Here is an 18866-nt window from a genome sequence, read left to right as displayed (position 1 = left end):
GCTATAACTCCGGAACTAGAAAGCGTGCGTCCGCGTCATCTCCACACGGGTCAATAAATTGCCAATCAGGAAGGTACTGAGAGGGGCGGGACGAGAAAGTGTTGGGAACATACCTAAACATCGAACGCAACAGGTGCCGGTCGACTGTGAGACGAATGATTAGTGATCTAGGGTTAAGAATTTTTTATTATTCACTATCATTGTATAGTTTAATAATTAGCTTGATTTTAGAATGATAGTCTACAGGTAAATATAAATTACATGATTACCAAAATTCCTGAAATATGTACCTACTTAAACACGATATTTCGTAAACAACAATAGTTTATATTGTAACGTAATATAATCGAACATGATAAATCGAATGAAATAACAGACGAATGTTGTTTGTAACAATTGCAATAAATCTCGAAAGCGCATTTCCTTCGGCCGTTGTGAACTTTACCAATATTACCAGCGAAAAACACGCAAGATGGCGGACGATTGTCATGCGATATTTTTTTCTTTTGTTTGATGGATTCGGATACGTTGGAACAAGAAAAAATATATGCATTATTATTTTTACTCTATTTATTTAATTATTTCTTTAAGGCTGGTTGCAGAGCTTGACCGACCGTCAGTGCGTACCGTCGGTCCTGACGACACGCATCAACAATTATTGTATGACTATGACACTAATGCGCATGACAATACGCGTGCGTTTGGTCGGTCTAGCTATGAACGGTTTTATGAATTTCCATACATATGACAAGCGCGACTGACGTACGCACTGATGGTCGGTCAAGCTCTGCAACCAGCCTAAAGCTTTGCCTTAATTAAAAACACGAAAAATTAAAGTTAAATCTTATGCAAGTAAATTCTGCTTGATATAAATATTCAATATAAATGAAGTCACGATTCAAATATATTTGTATCTGGCTGCATCTGAACCTGGTGCATGCCGTGCATACGTGCTAGGGTTGCCAAAAACTTAAATTAAAAACCGTTAAATTTCCAGTCAGACGACGATATTGTTTGGAAATGGTTACTAACGTCAGTGTGCTATATAATTTTTGCAATATAAAATAATTAATTAATAGTTAATTATTTCTAATTTTCTTCATAACTTTAATAACTTTTAAGAAACAATTAAGTCAAATTAATTTAATACAAACTGCCAAATAATTTCGAGATAAAGTTGTGTATAAAATTTCACAGACCGCTATTAATATTAATTCTATGCATTTCTGAAACGTCATCATTAATTAAACTGTAAGGGCATTCACAAAGGGACGGATACCCGAATTTTTCGCAGCTAGCAACCCTTTCACTCCAATGTTCTATTGATATTGTTCTAAACGGAGCTCGTAAAGTTTTCCAATATCGAAACAGTGTCGAGTGCATGCAAATAAATTGCAGTGCCGGTTTTTGTCGGTTACTGCTGAAATTCATATTCTTCGACTGCGCTGGCTAAAATGCAGATGCGGTTAAATAAAATATGTTTTAAGTGTCGTTGACCTGAAAATGCTATATGTATGCTATATTGTTCTACCCTTGTTCTGTAGTAGGGAATAAAATGTTAAATTTAAATTGGTTTGTTTTGTAGAATAAACAACAGATTTGTTTTTTTATTTAAATATAAATAAACAAATGGATGAATTGGAAAATATTTATGACACACAAACATAAACGCGCGCACACACACACACACACACTCACAACACACACACACATACACACACACAACACTCACACAACACACAAACACATATGTAGGTATATTATTTTATTTTTATTTTTTTTTTGTTTTTTAAATTTTAAATAACAATAAACTTATGTCGTTCTCACTACCTAAGCACAAACTCTTGAATTATGTATGTGAAACTTATTTTTGTAAGTGTATTTTGGTTCCGAGGGCGGGGACCTGGTGATCTGTGATACCGGTTAAAACCCATTTCAGACACCAGCTCCTCCAACTCCAGCTTATTGTTTATAATTTTTTGTATGCATGTATATTAAGATTGGGAATTGTGAGGAGAAATAAATAAAATATTTAATTTAATTTAATTTAATTTTAATTATTATTAAAAAAGTAATTTAGTATATATGAGTACCTAATTACATAATGTTATATTTTAGAATTATTTCATAAAATTCAGTCGAGTTAAAAATTACTTCTTCAAATTTACCGCTAAGAATAACAAAACGCGAAAGATATCAGGCGCAAAATCTACCCCGAAAAGACGCTCTACTCAAAGCAACGCTTTTATAAAACTACATTCAACAAATTATAGCAATGAATTGTATCAAATTAGAGATACGTTTACCACACCCCCGTTCGGTAGTTCTGCGCTGATTACAAATGAAAACATCAGATCGAAGGGGGATCCCCATAGCGGAGATAAAGTCACATTGTTTAGCTCTCTAACAGTAATAATTTATTCTTTCGACATTGTTGTCTCCCCCACTGTTCTGCTTGTTTTACTGCACTGCCTACGGTTTATAGGAGCCGGCTAATCCCAAGGTATTTGTGCCCGTCCTGTGCTCTCCGGCTTGATAGCTTACACAATAAAAGATCCGTAAACAAGGTTATATTTTTTTAAGTTCCTTTGTTTTATAATTGGCTCCGAGCTATGATGTAACCGTGGTGCCGTTTTGATGTTTTTAAATGTGTCTCATTTGCTTCTCTTTTCGTTTAATTCATGTTTATTTAAACTTCATTTACACAACGTATTACAACCACTGATAAAAGTCATTGTAAAACAAAATACTGATGCTAAATACAAAATAAAATTTAACTTGAAAAAAGAGGATATGCTTTCTTATAAATATTCGAGGCTAAGGGTAACTTTCCATAGCAATTTTTCCGCCTCGCCTCACTCCTACATTCATACCTACACTGTTCCGCAAATAACGATCAAAGGTTACCAAAGAATGCAATAACAAGATTATTATTTACTGTCAGTTGTGGCATTAGTGAATTGATTGGCTCATCCCACTTCGTTAGCTAACAAAAAACAGTTATCGTATAAAATATAGATAGGGTCCGAAATCCGCAAATTGGCTCCCCTATACTCACCAAATTACAGGCTATGCTTCTTTTGTATGAGCCCCTTGGAAAGGGAAGGAAATAGATTACTGTATACCTACATACATATAATAAACTCATGTATAAGGTCCTCACTTTTTATGGACTACTGTAATGCACAAAGAAAATTTTTTGTCCAATTTACAATATTCGTGCATTCGTTTTTAGATGTGTTATTACCTAAACAAAGTATACACACACAATTCGGTTTCAAATCTGCACTTCTTTAAATTGCACGAAGTTCAATCGAATTTCGTCATGCAAAATACAAGAAGTAATCCATACGTAGCTGTCGTACAGTTCTTTGGAAACACTTCCTGGCATTACATAATCATGCAGCGTCATACCAAAACGTATCTTCATCGCATGCATAAGTAATTACAACAGCATATTACAAACTGCATGCAGAAATGCAACTTATACCTCACGATGGGGACCGCAGGCCACTCAGGGCCACTTTTGGCTACGACTGTTGCAAACTTTCTCAAAACTTTTCTGATTAAAACCACGACCGTATCGAATAATTAACGTGCACCAGAACTAATGTCTTGAATTTTAGTTTTAACGCCTTACGTTTGAGTGTTTTAATGTAATTAAAGCTTTGTCGGTTTTCAATTTTTAACCGACTTCAAAAAAAAAGGAGGGGGTTATCAATTCGGCCGGTATATTTTTTTTTTTTTTTTTATGTATGTACACCGATTACTCCGAGGTTTCTGAACCGATTTACGTGATTATTTTTTTGTTCGATGCGGGATGGTGTCGAATTGGTCCCATAAAAATTTTATTCGGATAGGCCCAGTAGTTTTTATTTTATGAGCATTTTTGTCTGTAGGTATTTGTAAATTTTGCAAGTGCAAGTTTGAAGTCGGTTGTTTTTAACGCAGTTATCACTTGTGTATTTGCAAAACAGCCTCGAATAAATGGAAAACCCGATAGATTTCTATAAATATAAATAAAAATTCATCAATTGGAATAATCCGAAAAAGAGTTTGGAGCAAAGTTCGGCATTCGTTTGTTTTTCTTAAAGAAAAATCGAAAGAATTTCAAGAATATTAAGATAAACACCTCCATTCATACCATGAACTAATAACAATAAAGTATTCAAGCATCCAAAAGTATTTACGAAGTAACCAGACAGCTTTAACGTCTCACCATTGAGTCTGAAAAGATGAATCGTAAAATTAATTTCTCGAAAGAAACTGCGCAATAAAAACATGAAACTGCGATTAAAGTTAAGAAGAGAAGTTCAATTGCGTTATCAATTTACATTCGAGACGGGCGTGAGTGTGTCTGTTAAACCTCAAATACATTATGTAGTCACCGGCCATCGGAATTGTTGTAATTGGCAAAGTTTACGCCATAATTTCTTTATGAAATTTCGTCCCAAATATCTTAATTAAGGGGCGAGAGTCCTTTGGCAATTATGTCATGACGCAGACATGCTCTGTTTTAATAAATTATGGACTTGCGGCGTCATTTAATAGCTTTAGGATTATCACATACAATATATTAATATCTTTCTACGGTGTATATTTTACGCTGTGGTTTTGGTCTATGATTTATTGAGTTTATGATATTTTAACAAAAGTTGCTATGAGTTGTTCTTGCTATGAGAATGGTAGGAGGTGGTATAAGGAGTTGTTAAAATAGCAGAACCCAAGGTTAAAATAATTCCATAATACAAATAAGTATGTTCTGGAGGGAATATCAATACCTAACAGGACGTGTGATATCATTAACAAAACTTTACAAAATCGCAACAACCCTATAAAAATAATGTTAAAAGATAAATAAATGAAATCTAGAAGTCGTAGGTATATCATATATTATCATTAATACTTAATAATTTCTCTCATAACGGAAGATACAAATAAAACAGGATTTATACGAGATAATATAAGGTTAATTAAAAAGCTCTTCTTATAATAAAATATTAGCGAACATTTTCCTTATCTGAAACAACATTTGTTACTTAGCAATAATACGGAAAATAAACCGGCAAATATTATTGAGGACTTATTTACTAATTAGCTTCTAATTACGTCACGTTGCCTCTGGACACGTTGATTACATGACAAGTTTCTAGAATGTTCAACTTGCATCGAAATCTCTAAAGTTGGACGTTTAAAACCACGACAAACGGTCCCTTAGCAACTATGAGCTCTTTATTCTGAATTGTACCCCTATTTCCGTAACCAGAAGTGTGGAACAAAGATAAATATTATATTTTTCTTGTTCCACATTTAAAATTCAGATTATAGTTTACGATTTTGCATTTTTATTTAAATCGCTGCAACGTTGTAGTCGTAATACAAGGCTTTTGGAAGAACTGTGCTACGATATAGCAATCATCCACGATTAGGTAAACTGAAAGTAAAACAAAATAAAAGCTTCTTTTTCAATCTTAGTAACTAATATCAGCTCTATCATTTAATTTCCAAGAAAATAGCAAATAATTGAGACCCAGAATTTCAGTAATTATATATTAACCGTTTGTTCCAGAAATGTCGTGTACAACCTCAGCTTAACAGATCTCACGGAGCAACGGCGCCTCGTGTGGTATTCAGCAGAGAGTGACGTGCAAATGTGCGTCGTAAAAGGAAAAGACGAGGTAAATATTATGTTTTATCTAATTATCGTTAATTAGTACGTGCTTTTATAATAGTAATAACAAGGTAAGGCTGTTTGTATTTATTGTTTCATTAGGAAATACAGGATCAATCAAATGTATTGGTAAAAAGAAGACTACCTACTGCTTTAAAAAGAGAAGTAGTTTTCAAATTAATTTCTAAACATTTACTACTTATACATCTACATATATAAGTGTTTAAAAATATGTTTTATAACTTGAAAACTAAAATTGCTATCAGCAGTTAAAGCGATTAGTAACATCCCATTCCAATTATAAACTCATCAATCCAAGAGTTTAATAAAATATGTTCTAACGAACTAAATAAACTTTTGAAGCAGATATTTTCTAGAATTCCCAACATAAAATTGCTTTATTATAAAATGGTTCCAAGTAAAAGAGCATCAAATCGCTTATACGTCTCTCCATACAATAATAAAACACAATTCTCAAAGAAATTGTCTTCTCCGAGACATCGTAAGAACCATAACATTATTTTAGTTCGAGTTAATGAGCAGTCTTCTCTCTCTAGTAATTACACTACGATTGTGATACGTTAAAATGGAAATTCTTTTATTATTTCACGTTTGTAGCTAGACACTGTAAGGGTATTCTTAGCTAAAGGTACATCACTTTCACTATTCACTACATAGTTTATATAAGACGTGCGTTGCTTTTTCTGTCCCTATGTCCCTTTGTATGCTTAAATCTTTTAAACTACCCAACGGATTTTGATAAGTTTTTTTAGTAGATAGAGTGATTCAAGAGCAAGGTTTTAGTATATAATTTATTAGGTTTTAGACAAAGCGGGCGAAGCCGGGGGTGGTTAGGTAGTTAACTGAATGTAAGTGTAAAGTTATGATATAACAAGATTCATTAAATGAAACACCGATATGCAGATATGATTACAAATGAAATTTTCGAGTAGAACACTTTTCATAATACACTAATGTTTTTCAAAAATTAGAGTATGAAAACAAATTAACACCAAAAGTACATAATAATATTCAACGATGATAGGATTAAAATGGTTTCATTACTCGCACAATTATAAATTTCGGAGAATAGAACGTTAAAATTAATTTTCCGTTATATTTATGGTTATTAATTTTGTGTATAAACTTTCCATCTTTAGCATTGAAATATTGGGTCGTTTGAAATTGGTAATTGGCAAATCTATTAAGCGAATGTTACAAAGGACACGCTTGTTTAAACTAAAAGGTTTGAGTTTAGTCCGCCATTGATTGGGCTTGCATTTGGAAATTCAGGCTTCAATGGCATCGCTCGTCTTACGGCCGTCAGACGTGACTGTCCTCTGGCTTCAGCTGATTTGTTCGATTCTAGTTCAACTTCTCGAGTGAATACCTAAACGCTCAAATGTAAATCTTCATTTAGACTCCACTTGGACGTCATGTAGTTAAAAGCTACGTTGAATTCAGTTGAATATCGAAGTGATGTAAGTATTGAAATAGGGTCAAATATAGATGTCCCCGTTATTTGCATATAAATCTTTTTTAATTTTGCATGTTCAGTTTATTTACTTTTATAAATGCTAGGTTATTAAGCATTTTTGTATTGAATCTGTTTGTTTTACCCATACATCCCCAGTTCAAATGCAATTGAAAAAGCTTAATACATAATCCATGCAAAACGAAGCATATTGTTCAAACACTTTCACTTTATAGATGATATATAAATACTTATCGAACACAAGCCTTTAATAAATATTTGTAAGTGATTTACAACGTAAACTGGGATCGTTCAGACCTCACTTTATATGTTACTTGATGCCTCTTGGACAAAAGCAAAGCATCATAATGGTTATATACGATCAATATTGGCTCTTAATGTCGTTTACTATCTGAAGGCAATATAATAATTTTATTACTACGACCTAGTTTATGGTCTTTGGTGAAGGCCTTTATCAGCATCTAAATCTCCTATGCATGTAGAGTTTCCGTTTTGTATAGACTGTTTGTTTTAATTACAAATGAAAGGTAGATCAAATCTGGACAATTTCTATTGAGTTCTATTCTTTATCAGAATAACCGTAAGAATTGGTATCAGTACACGTAGCGTTCATCATATTATTTATACATTCTAGCTCGAAACCCCATATTTCTTCGACTATTAATTTCAAATCAGACTTCTACAGAAAAATCGTAGTTCCTTAGAACCGTTGAGTTTATCAAATAATAATTGATATTATTATGTTTAAAGATTCATTTTAGTAATGTTTACCTCAACAAAACCAAAATTATCTACATAATAATAAAATATGTATTTTAGATATATTAACCAAATTCCAACAGGCAGCACAGCTGTCAAATGTCCACCGGTCATTGTGAATAACGTTCACATCCGAACTGATATTCAAACGTTGAATTATTACACTTGAATATGTTCCATATAATAATATCGTGTAAGACCTAAGTCAATATACGCATGTATTGTATCAGACAATCCCATTGTTGATGAGCGAACGCCTGAGCCAGCCGCAAGCCGTCAAAATCTCCATTATCTCAATTTAATATACCGTCGTCTTCATTGTTACGGATTAGTATGAAAGGTGTCACCGTTGATGTGATAATCTGGGACTAACAATAACTTGTTAATCTATCTAAATCAAGGCCAAGCTTTGTTTCGACGATCAATGATACAATTACTAATACACTACCTACAGTATGGGAAACAATAAAAACAATATCAACTCTTATACTTTTTTAACAAAGACAATATTGACGTTATTTGATTTGACTTTCGCCTACACTCTGAATGTGTTCATAACAACTTACAACACTCGTCGAAAAACTTTCCATGGAAAGATTACATTCTTTTAATTGCTTTAAGGACCATATAATAGTCAATAGCTGAACGATAATCAGAAAAGAACTGCTCTACTGCATCAAAATGTATAGAAAACTACGCCTGCAATCGCAGTGCGTTAAATTTTAAGTCAATCGGATCGAATCAACAGACGAATATCCAATCAAGTGGACTCTGAGTAAATCCGGATGAAACGCGTGACGGACTCTGCGCATGCTAATGTAATCTGCCATTGTATAGCCCGTCTTGTAACTCGATATAGCATTGATAGAATACTCCATGTGCAATATAAGACGTATGCATTTACATTTTAGACGCTAAAATACGATTTTGCAGATAAGTTGATTTATGTGAAAAGTAGAAGTAATAAGACTAAATTTAATAACCACGAAAAACTTATTCGTAACAATTACATTATAATCCTTTTCATAACTACGAAAATCATAATTCCCCTGTTACCAGGCGAAATTATAAAAAGCGTTATTAATGAAATCCCGCTTAGCAGCAACAAACAAGAATATTATTAAGATACGAATTATATTTTCATTTATCAGATATAATTACAACAGTTCGTGAAACTGACGAGGCGTAGAACAACTTAGCAACACTTGTGACTTTTGGCAAAAACAAGCCAAATTGTTTGTGACACAAGTTAAAGGAAAAACATAACGTTTCCTTTCCTCCTCTATGCAATCTGTGCTTCCATTTTCCTCTTTGTTTAACAAATATATACTTGTTTATCTTTAACTAATTAGTATGAGAGATGTTTATTTATAAATTAACAAGGTAATTTATAAAACTATACAATCCGTATTGAACTATTGATTGGAATGAAAAAAAAAATATAGGTACTTACACGACTAGGGAAAGAAAATGGATCATTCATCATTTATTAAAATGTTTTGTTAACAAAACGCAAATGCTAGGTATAATATAGCACTTGAATTTTCACTTCATAACAATCAAGTGAATATTCAAGAAATAACAGGCCAATATCTAGTATTTAAAAAGGAATAATATACCACTGTATAAACTGAAATAAAAGATCCGCTAACTTCTAAATTATTCATAGTCTACGTTCATAGTTTTGCATTCAGCGTACCAACTTTTTAACCGAAAAATATTTTTACAGGAGAGCTGTCAAAACTACATTCGCCTGTTAGTCTCGTTGGGTCCCGGCAGATTGCTTATCTGTGGCACAAACAGCTTTAAGCCGGTATGCCGGGAATATGGAGTGCAAAGGGACTCTTATCACATGGAGAAAGAAAAATCCGGCCAGGCTGTCTGTCCTTACGACCCTGAACATAATTCTACCGCTGTTTATGCAGGTTGGTTTTGTACTGTCTTTATTTTTATTGCCTCTTTATTTAACTTAAGGTAAGTGATGTGACTCTATGTGACCAACTCACATGATACGACCCGTCGTTCGTCGATCGCAAAAGACTGGGAACGATATTTATTAATTGTGATTATTAAAATCTTTATTAGAGAAACCTTAAATACGGTTTTTAATTTAAAAGTTACATTTACTTAAAGTTCGTTATTACCCTTAAAGCTCGTTATTTCTCTTCAAGTTCTAAAAAGCAAAGCAACAATGTTCTCTAATAATAGAAACATGACAAAGAGAGAAACAACCTACGCAGTCGCTGAAATATACACCGTCGTTTACCAGTTGCTAATGGTACTGATAATATTCTACGAATGTTTGCGCTCCGATAAATAAGTCTATTGTACTGAAATCGGTACTATGATACTTCCAGCGATAAAAGGAATGGAAAAATTCCACGTACAAATAAGCTAGGCGTCTAATAAGAGCCTTATTTAAACGTATTAGCGATAACTACTTACACGAACGTAGTAGAAAAACTTTCAAAAGATACGGTAACTAATTGCGGTTAGGGTAATTTGAGGATTATTTATTCAACCCAGTCTGGGTAAATTTTCTTGTTATTTCTTGAACTACTTTACTTGTAATTCTCTTCGAATTTACTGAACATTAATAATGAATTTGACTGGTGTAATTACTTTATGAAACAAATCTAAGACAATATTATTAAAGCTCGATTAAATCCATGAGAACTCTACTTTTCGCAAAAAAACTTTTCGCCTAAAATCACTACCAAGTTGCCATTATATTATTATCCAAAAGTCACAACGGCAATAATTAAACGGTAGAAAAAGCCGTGTCAAAACTTATCTCTAGCAATTCCTCTTACAATTTGTCTCATTCTGCAACATACGTAGCGTCCATTCAGGCCCATTCCGGCCGAATAAGCCTGGAATGAATGGGCAAAAACAAACAGGTCAGCATGATTAACGCTGACGTAAGGCGATTCGGTCACTATTCAATCTTATGCACATTTACCTTTCATGCTTCACCGTTTAAGTGCACTGACTGTACGTTTCATTTCTGAACAAAGAATTTTGTTTAGAAAATGAATAGAACTTTTTTAACAATTGCAATTGCAATTACTTAGGTACGTTTACGGCATTTTAGCCGCAATGGGTTACATAACAAAATCAATGAAATATATAAAAATCATCTAAATTAATGTACTTTTTGTGTTAGAAAGTACCTATATTAATATGCGTCTAGAGATTTTTATTCGAGCAAATTATAAAAGTGTACAAATAGCGGAAATCTTTTTCAGCTATTGAACATGCTTTCACAGTCTGCCGACATACAATGGGCAGTCTTTGTTACGAAGATAGAAATCCCGGGAGAAATATATAGGTATATAGCTATTACTATGTCGTCGCATATGTTTCAAAGTGTAAAGACAATGCCTCGTTGAAATATCGTACTTCCTTCTTCTTTTTAATCTTTATAAGTTAAACCGATGGATTATATGCAATATTAAACATGTTCATGTATTTTATCTAATTACGTTTATAAAATTTTGAGGTTGTATATTTTAAGGAACTATGTAAAATATTTTAGCTCATCATAATAAAACATGAGACGAAATATGGATAAGTTATTTCGTATACAAATTTAAAAGTATATCAATACAAATATACATTACCTACGCAAACCTGCATTTACGGCGGGAAAACAAATATGCAAACAGAATATAAGCGTAATTTAAATCCACATTATGTTACCAAGACACGTGAATTGGCCTGTCTGCCTACACTCGTAAATATACACCGAGGAAAATCTCCAACAAATCCGCTGTATTTAGTTAGCTGTATATCTATTGTGTTGAGTGCACACAAGTATAAAAGTAAGTAGAGATTATCCCAAACAAACAAACATAATTTTCTTCCCTTACCTTAGTAACACGTATTGTATGGACGTAACACACGTTAGCTTATTATTTGCGTTGACTGATGGAATGATCAATGTTAATGGATGTAAGGGTCAGACAATGGAGTATTTGCATTGGCCCGGGTCGGGGCCTTATTAATAGTAATTTTACAAAATGCCATTGTTGAACTTGTAATGATTTCAAGATGTTAGTTCCCTTTGAGATGTTTGAAGAGGGACTAGACTGTGACCGTGAATTTGTGTCTCTCTAACAATTACCGTTTAATTTATTGCTCTAAAATTTATTTATTGAACTTGTTTAATACCCATTGTACTTCTTGAAAATCATAACATATTATAAATGTATTTACATATATTTTAAGCAAATATGAAACAACACAAATGGTAGTTCAAGTACCCTGTTGATATTTTTTTCCCAAGTTCTTTCCACAGATGAGTTCTACCGCCTACCTCACTAAATTCCAAATCGATGAGAAAACTGAATGACTGAGTATCAAGCCGTTATAAAAGCTTGCATAATATAACTGGGATGATAAACAAATACTCGAGTGTTGAAACTCTCACCCCATACATTTGTGCAACGAATCTTAACATCATCAATTATGCTTTTGTCCCTTAGTCCAATTTTCTTAACGTTAACTCATCCCCTTGCAAATTCCAAAACGATTTATCACATGGAAATCAACAAAAGGCGCCGCGTAAATATATTCTTGATGTGACAAGAAGATCCATAAATATTGCTATTTACGTTTAATATAAAATGACATTGATAACGATTTATAACTCCAACTCGTACGCATTTATTCATTCGTAGACGTTATTTTGAGCCGCATTTAAAACGTTAAATTGTGCTACAATTAGGAACCTTATTGCACAACTATAAATTTATCCTTTTTATATATAAAAATGAATCTTAGAATTTTGACTACTTCTAAGATTAGTAAAACATAAATATAAAATTGACTAAAGTAAGACTAAAAATCGATGCTTAATAAGCATGTTACAAAGCTTTCAATGAATTCAAAAGTGCGATGATCAAATCACGCTCACACAAATCGAATGTATTATTAAAACATTAATACGGTGCAGATAGCAGACATCCATTAGGACAGCTACGGTTAGTTATTCACTATTGATCGGTCCAATTAAGCGGAGAGGGCCCCATGGGAACCGGCCGGTCTTGCCTCAATATGTAACACGATACATACTGCGTCGCAGTCATTTGCTAACGTGAATTTTGCACCTAAAAGCAGCGTGGAACAGTTTTCTTTAGTGTTTAATTTATAGTCGTTTGCAGCTCTTCTTGATGTGCTGATTATATGCGATTCAGGTCATAAATATATAAAAAATATACTTAAATTTTAACGCGTTGAATTGAAAAGCTGCTTTTTAATTCTGATCTCTACGCAAAGCTGTCTTTTGTACATAATTCTGAATTTAAAACAAATTGTTTGTAAAACAATCTCTTCTATTAATGTATTCAATAACTTCATAAAAGTTTTTATGATAATAGTTTTTCTTTTTTTTTCTACGACTTTATAAACGTAGCCAATAGCCGTAGTCCACTACGTTCGTAGCATCCGTATTCAAACATTAAATTACTAACTAAGCTATGAATGTTGAATTTTTGAAACACGACCTAGAACAAAATAAATATTTGAACCTAAAAGTATGTAATTGTAAATCAACACCACTGAAATGAGAGAAAATAAAATTAAAAAAATATAAAATAAATGCTATACTTTATCTTGAGCACGTTCAAGTGTAACGCAAGAACGACCATTTATTAAGATTACACCTCTAATTCCGAAATATTGGGTAGCGATTACTGCAAAGCTTTGCTGAACTCAGGCACTGCAATGCGGTACATTGCAGAGTACGCGCTTCAATATGGCTAGCAATGAATCAAACCCAAGCACACTATTTTGATATTTACGACAACACAATACGGCTTACAATTGAATGTGCCGTATGAATACATTGCAGCACCATCTGCCGTAGGCTGTAATACAGGAGAGCACGGAATATTGACGGAACGAAATTTTTCTACGATTCCTGTAATTTAATGAAGTACCCAATTGGGGAAATGAAAATATGAATATTATTTGGACGAAAAGCTTGCTATCAGTGTCGCTTGCAGATATCTCATTTCATTATTGTTACAAATAATAATATGTATTCATATTCCATAATTATATTCAAATTCATGAGCTTTAAGTAGTACACATTTAACATCATAATTGAAATTAAACCCAACTGAAATTAAATTGGAGCTAATAAATTATGTACAAACAAACTTCATCAAGTTCTATTTTCAGACAAAACGAGAAGTTATTTATAAATAATAATAGTTCAGTAAGTTCAAAAAGGTATATAGACGTAGTGAATACAGCTAATTAAGGCCTGGCTCTACGCCGGTCACGTAAGCGTGCTGGCGTGTTTCACTGCATTACCACGTATTACCGAATCCGCCTTTTTAATTATTGGATTTCAACGGTTTAAATGGAAAAGGCTTTTCAATATAAACAAATAATTCCCGCTGCTAAAGGAATTAATGAAGCTTTCTCCTGTTCTCATGTATTTTTAAAGGTTTTGGCCTGTAGTGTATACAAATCTTTGATTTGATTTTTTTTCAGATGAATTTAAACTTTTTTGATATTCCTAACTTTTGGTACTTAATTTCTACAGCAACCTATATCCTTATTTGTGGATGTGAAATGCTTTAAAATATATTTTAATAAGTTGGTATTAACATAATATTATTTAAAACAGATGGAGAATTATATTCGGGGACGGTAGCAGACTTCAGTGGTATGGAACCTCTCATATATCGAGAACCACTACAAACGGAGCCTTACGACTCTATGACGTTAAATGGTAAGAAATAAAATTATTTTATTACTCAATAAACTAAGTACAATGAAAAATTCTAAATTAACATTGACAACTCTTCACATGCATGCAATACAACATGAAATAGTAAAAAAATATTGTCTGAGATATTGTTTAAAGCATTGTGTTAATAATTGTAGACTTGAATCACCTAAATCAGAAATCAATTTAAACATTTCGTTGAAACTATACCACACTATTCCACCGATATAGTTTACAATCACCTCTATTTTACCGTTTAAACTCATTATTGTAATAATGTCGGTAAATTGCAACATCTCGTGTAAGCTTAAACAATTATTGTCTGTTGATTATTGCTTCAAATGCCGCCAAATACCGCCATCAAGCCTGTAATTAAATTTGGAACCTGTCACATTGACATTTGATGCGATAAATCGATAAACAGGATTAGTCTCGCATTTAAATTATCGACACCGAAGCGATAGGGTTACAAGCCTAATCACGTATGTTTACCCATGGCATTAGTACATTAGTATGGCGTCCTTAGGCTAATTGCATTATTTACTTTTATTCCAGCTCCCGATTTCGTCAATTCGTTAGTACATGGCAACTTCGTGTACTTTTTCTTCCGGGAAACGGCGGTCGAGTACATTAATTGTGGAAAAGTAAGTCGTAAGCCGCAATACTATAAAGCAAAACTTTTATATCGAAACTATGTTTTGATATTATGACGATAAATAAGATGATTAAACCGTAATATTAAACTTTTTTTTTTAATTATTCAACACAATTTTCATTTCAATTATTGAACAAGCGTGGCAGCTACAGATCCAAAATGTAATATATAAGAAGTAATATTTAACTAAAAGTAAGCATAAATATATAGGAATAAGTATATGAAGAAAATTAAAAACTAAATATGTACGTAAATACCATTTCAGGCCGTATTTTCACGCGTGGCGCGAGTATGTAGAGACGATAGCGGAGGCCCGCATCGTTTGAAACAACGGTGGACCTCCTTCCTGAAGTCGCGCCTCAATTGCTCCGTCGCTGGAGACTTCCCCTTCTATTTTAATGAGATTCGTAAGTATTAAATGTATAGGTTATTTTCGATTTCGAAACTAACAGATGTTAATTATAACTATACATATTTAAAGTAACCATCCACTAAAACGATGTGGATTGTTCACTAATACCCATAAATACAGTGCAAATTTAATTAAAATACGGAATTGTCATATTAAAAGATTTCAGATATAATTTGGATCTACTTTACTTAACAAATACATATTGTACTGAAAAAATATTTTAAACTATCGGCAAAAAACAAGACACATCTCTTGGCACTTCCTTTAAACCACTTCCAACGTAAAATGTTTTTCAGAATCAACCACAGAGCTAATCGAGGGGGTCTACGGGGGTCTGAACGCCCAGCTGATATACGGCACCTTCACGACCCCTCCCAACAGTATATCCGGCAGTGCCGTCTGCGCGTTCAGTATGCAAGACATCGCAGACACCTTTGAGGGCACTTTCAAGGAGCAGAGCGCGATTAATTCTAATTGGCTGCCTGTAAATAGCGCTAAGGTAAGCGGAATGTATCGATACTTATGTAGCTTAGCTACCTTTAACACGGTATACCGTAAACAGATTCTATATGATAAAGAGATAAAATTACTTATATCTTGACATTAAAAATGTGTGGTTCTAGTAATAGTCAAGATTGTAATACCACAGTACCTAATACGAAACATTCAGACGGTAACACGAATTATCCATTCTTAATTGTTGATCTCCTGTTAAAAAATGAAGTAAAGGCTTGAATATAACTAACTTATTTTTAACCAGTCATTTAACTATAAAATAAATTATGTATAGTTATTCTAAAGAAACGCACAAAAACAAATTCTATTTTAGGTATCATCACATTTTCGGTTTTTATTTCTGTATCTCGTTATGAATCGTCAATTTTTACGACTATAACACCGTTTCGGAATATTGCTTCCACCAACATGAAAGTCAGCATTAACCCTTTTATGATAGCAATTTTAAAATTGTGTATCAACATAATGTTATATAAACATTCTTTAATAATACGGTTCTGTATCAATTATGCAGCGATTTAATATAACTGTTTAACATCAAGCCAAGTAAACAAATAGCAAAAATCTCTTCGAGATTTCAATCCTCACTACAATATATAAAAAATTCGTCGAAATTTTTTCGGATAGATATTAACTAATGATTACGTATCGTTAACTATTTTGACGCTCTCCTTTAAACCAGCATTTCTATAATACCTACGTATTATAGGTTCCAGAACCAAGACCTGGCACATGTCACAACGACTCGAAGCAACTTCCCGATCAAACACTGAACTTTATCAAAACACACGCACTCATGGACGAATCCGTGCCAGCTTTCTTTGGCGAACCCATCGTTATACGCACTAGTTTCCAGTAAGTTAACTTTATTATATTTTAAATATCAAATAATTTCCAATATTTCATATTACAATTTCGTAGAATTCCAATCTAACTTTCTAATAAATTGATATCAATATCTAATATTTCTATTTTAATGATATTTCCTAATATTAAAGTTATTTCTTCCTTACCAAAAATATAATATTTCGAATTTATTACCTAGTCACATCTATCTACATTGTTAATATTTCAACTACTGTTAAAAACACAAACAATACGATATGTGAAAATAAATATTTTTTTTATCTTTTTTCAGCTATCGGTTTACACAGATAGCAGTGGATCCTCAAGTGAAAACACCAGGTGGAAAGGCATATGACGTCCTTTTCATTGGCACAGGTAAATAATAAACAGTTGTTCTAGTACATGCCTTATCAAATCACGACAAAAATAAAAGAATATTCGACGTAAAAAATTAGACCTGTAAAACATCATTTGCCTTTGTTTTTTTATATTTGTCTCTCATTTGTTTAAAAATTTTCAACTCCTTTTAAAACAATCGGTGTTTACACATTAGATTACTCACTAATATGATACAATATTCTTAATTATATTCACATTCCAGACAACGGCAAAATAATAAAGGCGATAAACGCAGTATCATACGACACTAATAAGCGCGCAGCTCCCGTAGTCATAGAAGAATTACAAGCGTTTGGTGCGGGTTCGCCCGTGCGTGCGTTACGCGTGGCGAGAGCAGGACGAGATGCGGCCAGGCTTATAGCCGTTTCAGATAAGGAGGTGCTCAGTCTTCGGCTGCATAGATGCTCTAGTGACAAGATCAGCTCTTGCTCGTGAGTATTTGGTCTAAAGAATTACCTACGCAAACCAGTTTGCTAAAGCAGAGTAGTAACAATAGTGAGACAGGCATCCCTCCATGTGCATACTCCAATATATAATTTACATACGTATTCGTTAGAATCAATGATTTATTTTTAGGTACCGATTCGTTTATTGAAAAGTAGTTCATTTCCTTTTCTAAATACTGCCCGACATTATGGCATCATACTACATCATAATATACTACAGCACCACCATGCCATATTTTGGTAATTTTCGATCACTCAAATAACCCTAATCTCTATAATCCATTACAGAGAGTGTGTAGCGCTCCAAGACCCATACTGCGCGTGGGACAAGCAAGCCGGCCGGTGCCGCGCGTACTCGCACGGAGTGAGTCGCTGGCTTGATGAGAACTCCTTCTACCAGAGTGTGAGCACTGGGAGCCATGCGGCTTGTCCTCATAGTGAGTATCTTAATTAGTATTTCATTTTGGAAAGTCACCAATTCTATTCCCCAATAATTTTAAAAGTAGGTCTTGATTAGTGTTAAAGATTTTTTTTGAAAGTACATAAAATTAATCACAATTTTTTTTACATCAGTTTGCGGTTCGATTTTGGTGGACATCAGATCATACAATATTTAGAACTCAATTTTTTATCAATATGTTATTCTTTCTACAGGTAAAGATGCAGGAGCAGTTGGTGGTCTAAGCTCTGGTTTATATGACGATGCTAGAGAAAATAAGGGAGAGGTCATTAACATAGTACAAGATAAGGAAGGCAAAGGCAACAATAATAATAATGAAGGTAAATAAAGACACAATTAATATTATAATTAATAATATTTATAAATTTATACACAATTAATAGACAAACGAAGTCAAATATAGCCCACAATTTTGTATGTAACGAAATTTTCACACTGTAACAGAAATATACTGAATGACACACA

At 33.2% G+C, this 18866-nt stretch overlaps 1 protein-coding gene across 2 annotated transcripts in view; it reads left to right on the top strand.

Moving 5' to 3' along the window:
• The window catches only part of LOC123698986 (semaphorin-1A), a 234839-nt gene that overhangs the window by 209954 nt on the left and 6019 nt on the right, over window positions 1-18866 (top strand). For both annotated transcript variants that reach the window (XM_045645831.1, XM_045645830.1), the window contains exons 4-14: window positions 5570-5678; window positions 9655-9850; window positions 14566-14670; window positions 15223-15311; window positions 15588-15729; window positions 16031-16233; window positions 16960-17105; window positions 17389-17471; window positions 17698-17926; window positions 18230-18378; window positions 18596-18721. In XM_045645831.1, the coding sequence (XP_045501787.1) occupies window positions 5570-5678; window positions 9655-9850; window positions 14566-14670; window positions 15223-15311; window positions 15588-15729; window positions 16031-16233; window positions 16960-17105; window positions 17389-17471; window positions 17698-17926; window positions 18230-18378; window positions 18596-18721 (1577 nt within the window). The remainder of the gene's footprint in view (window positions 1-5569; window positions 5679-9654; window positions 9851-14565; window positions 14671-15222; window positions 15312-15587; window positions 15730-16030; window positions 16234-16959; window positions 17106-17388; window positions 17472-17697; window positions 17927-18229; window positions 18379-18595; window positions 18722-18866) is intronic.

The sequence above is a fragment of the Colias croceus genome, chromosome 17 (assembly GCF_905220415.1).
Source record: "Colias croceus chromosome 17, ilColCroc2.1".
Lineage (NCBI taxonomy): Eukaryota > Metazoa > Arthropoda > Insecta > Lepidoptera > Pieridae > Colias > Colias croceus.
This window is presented reverse-complemented; position numbering and strand designations above follow the sequence as displayed.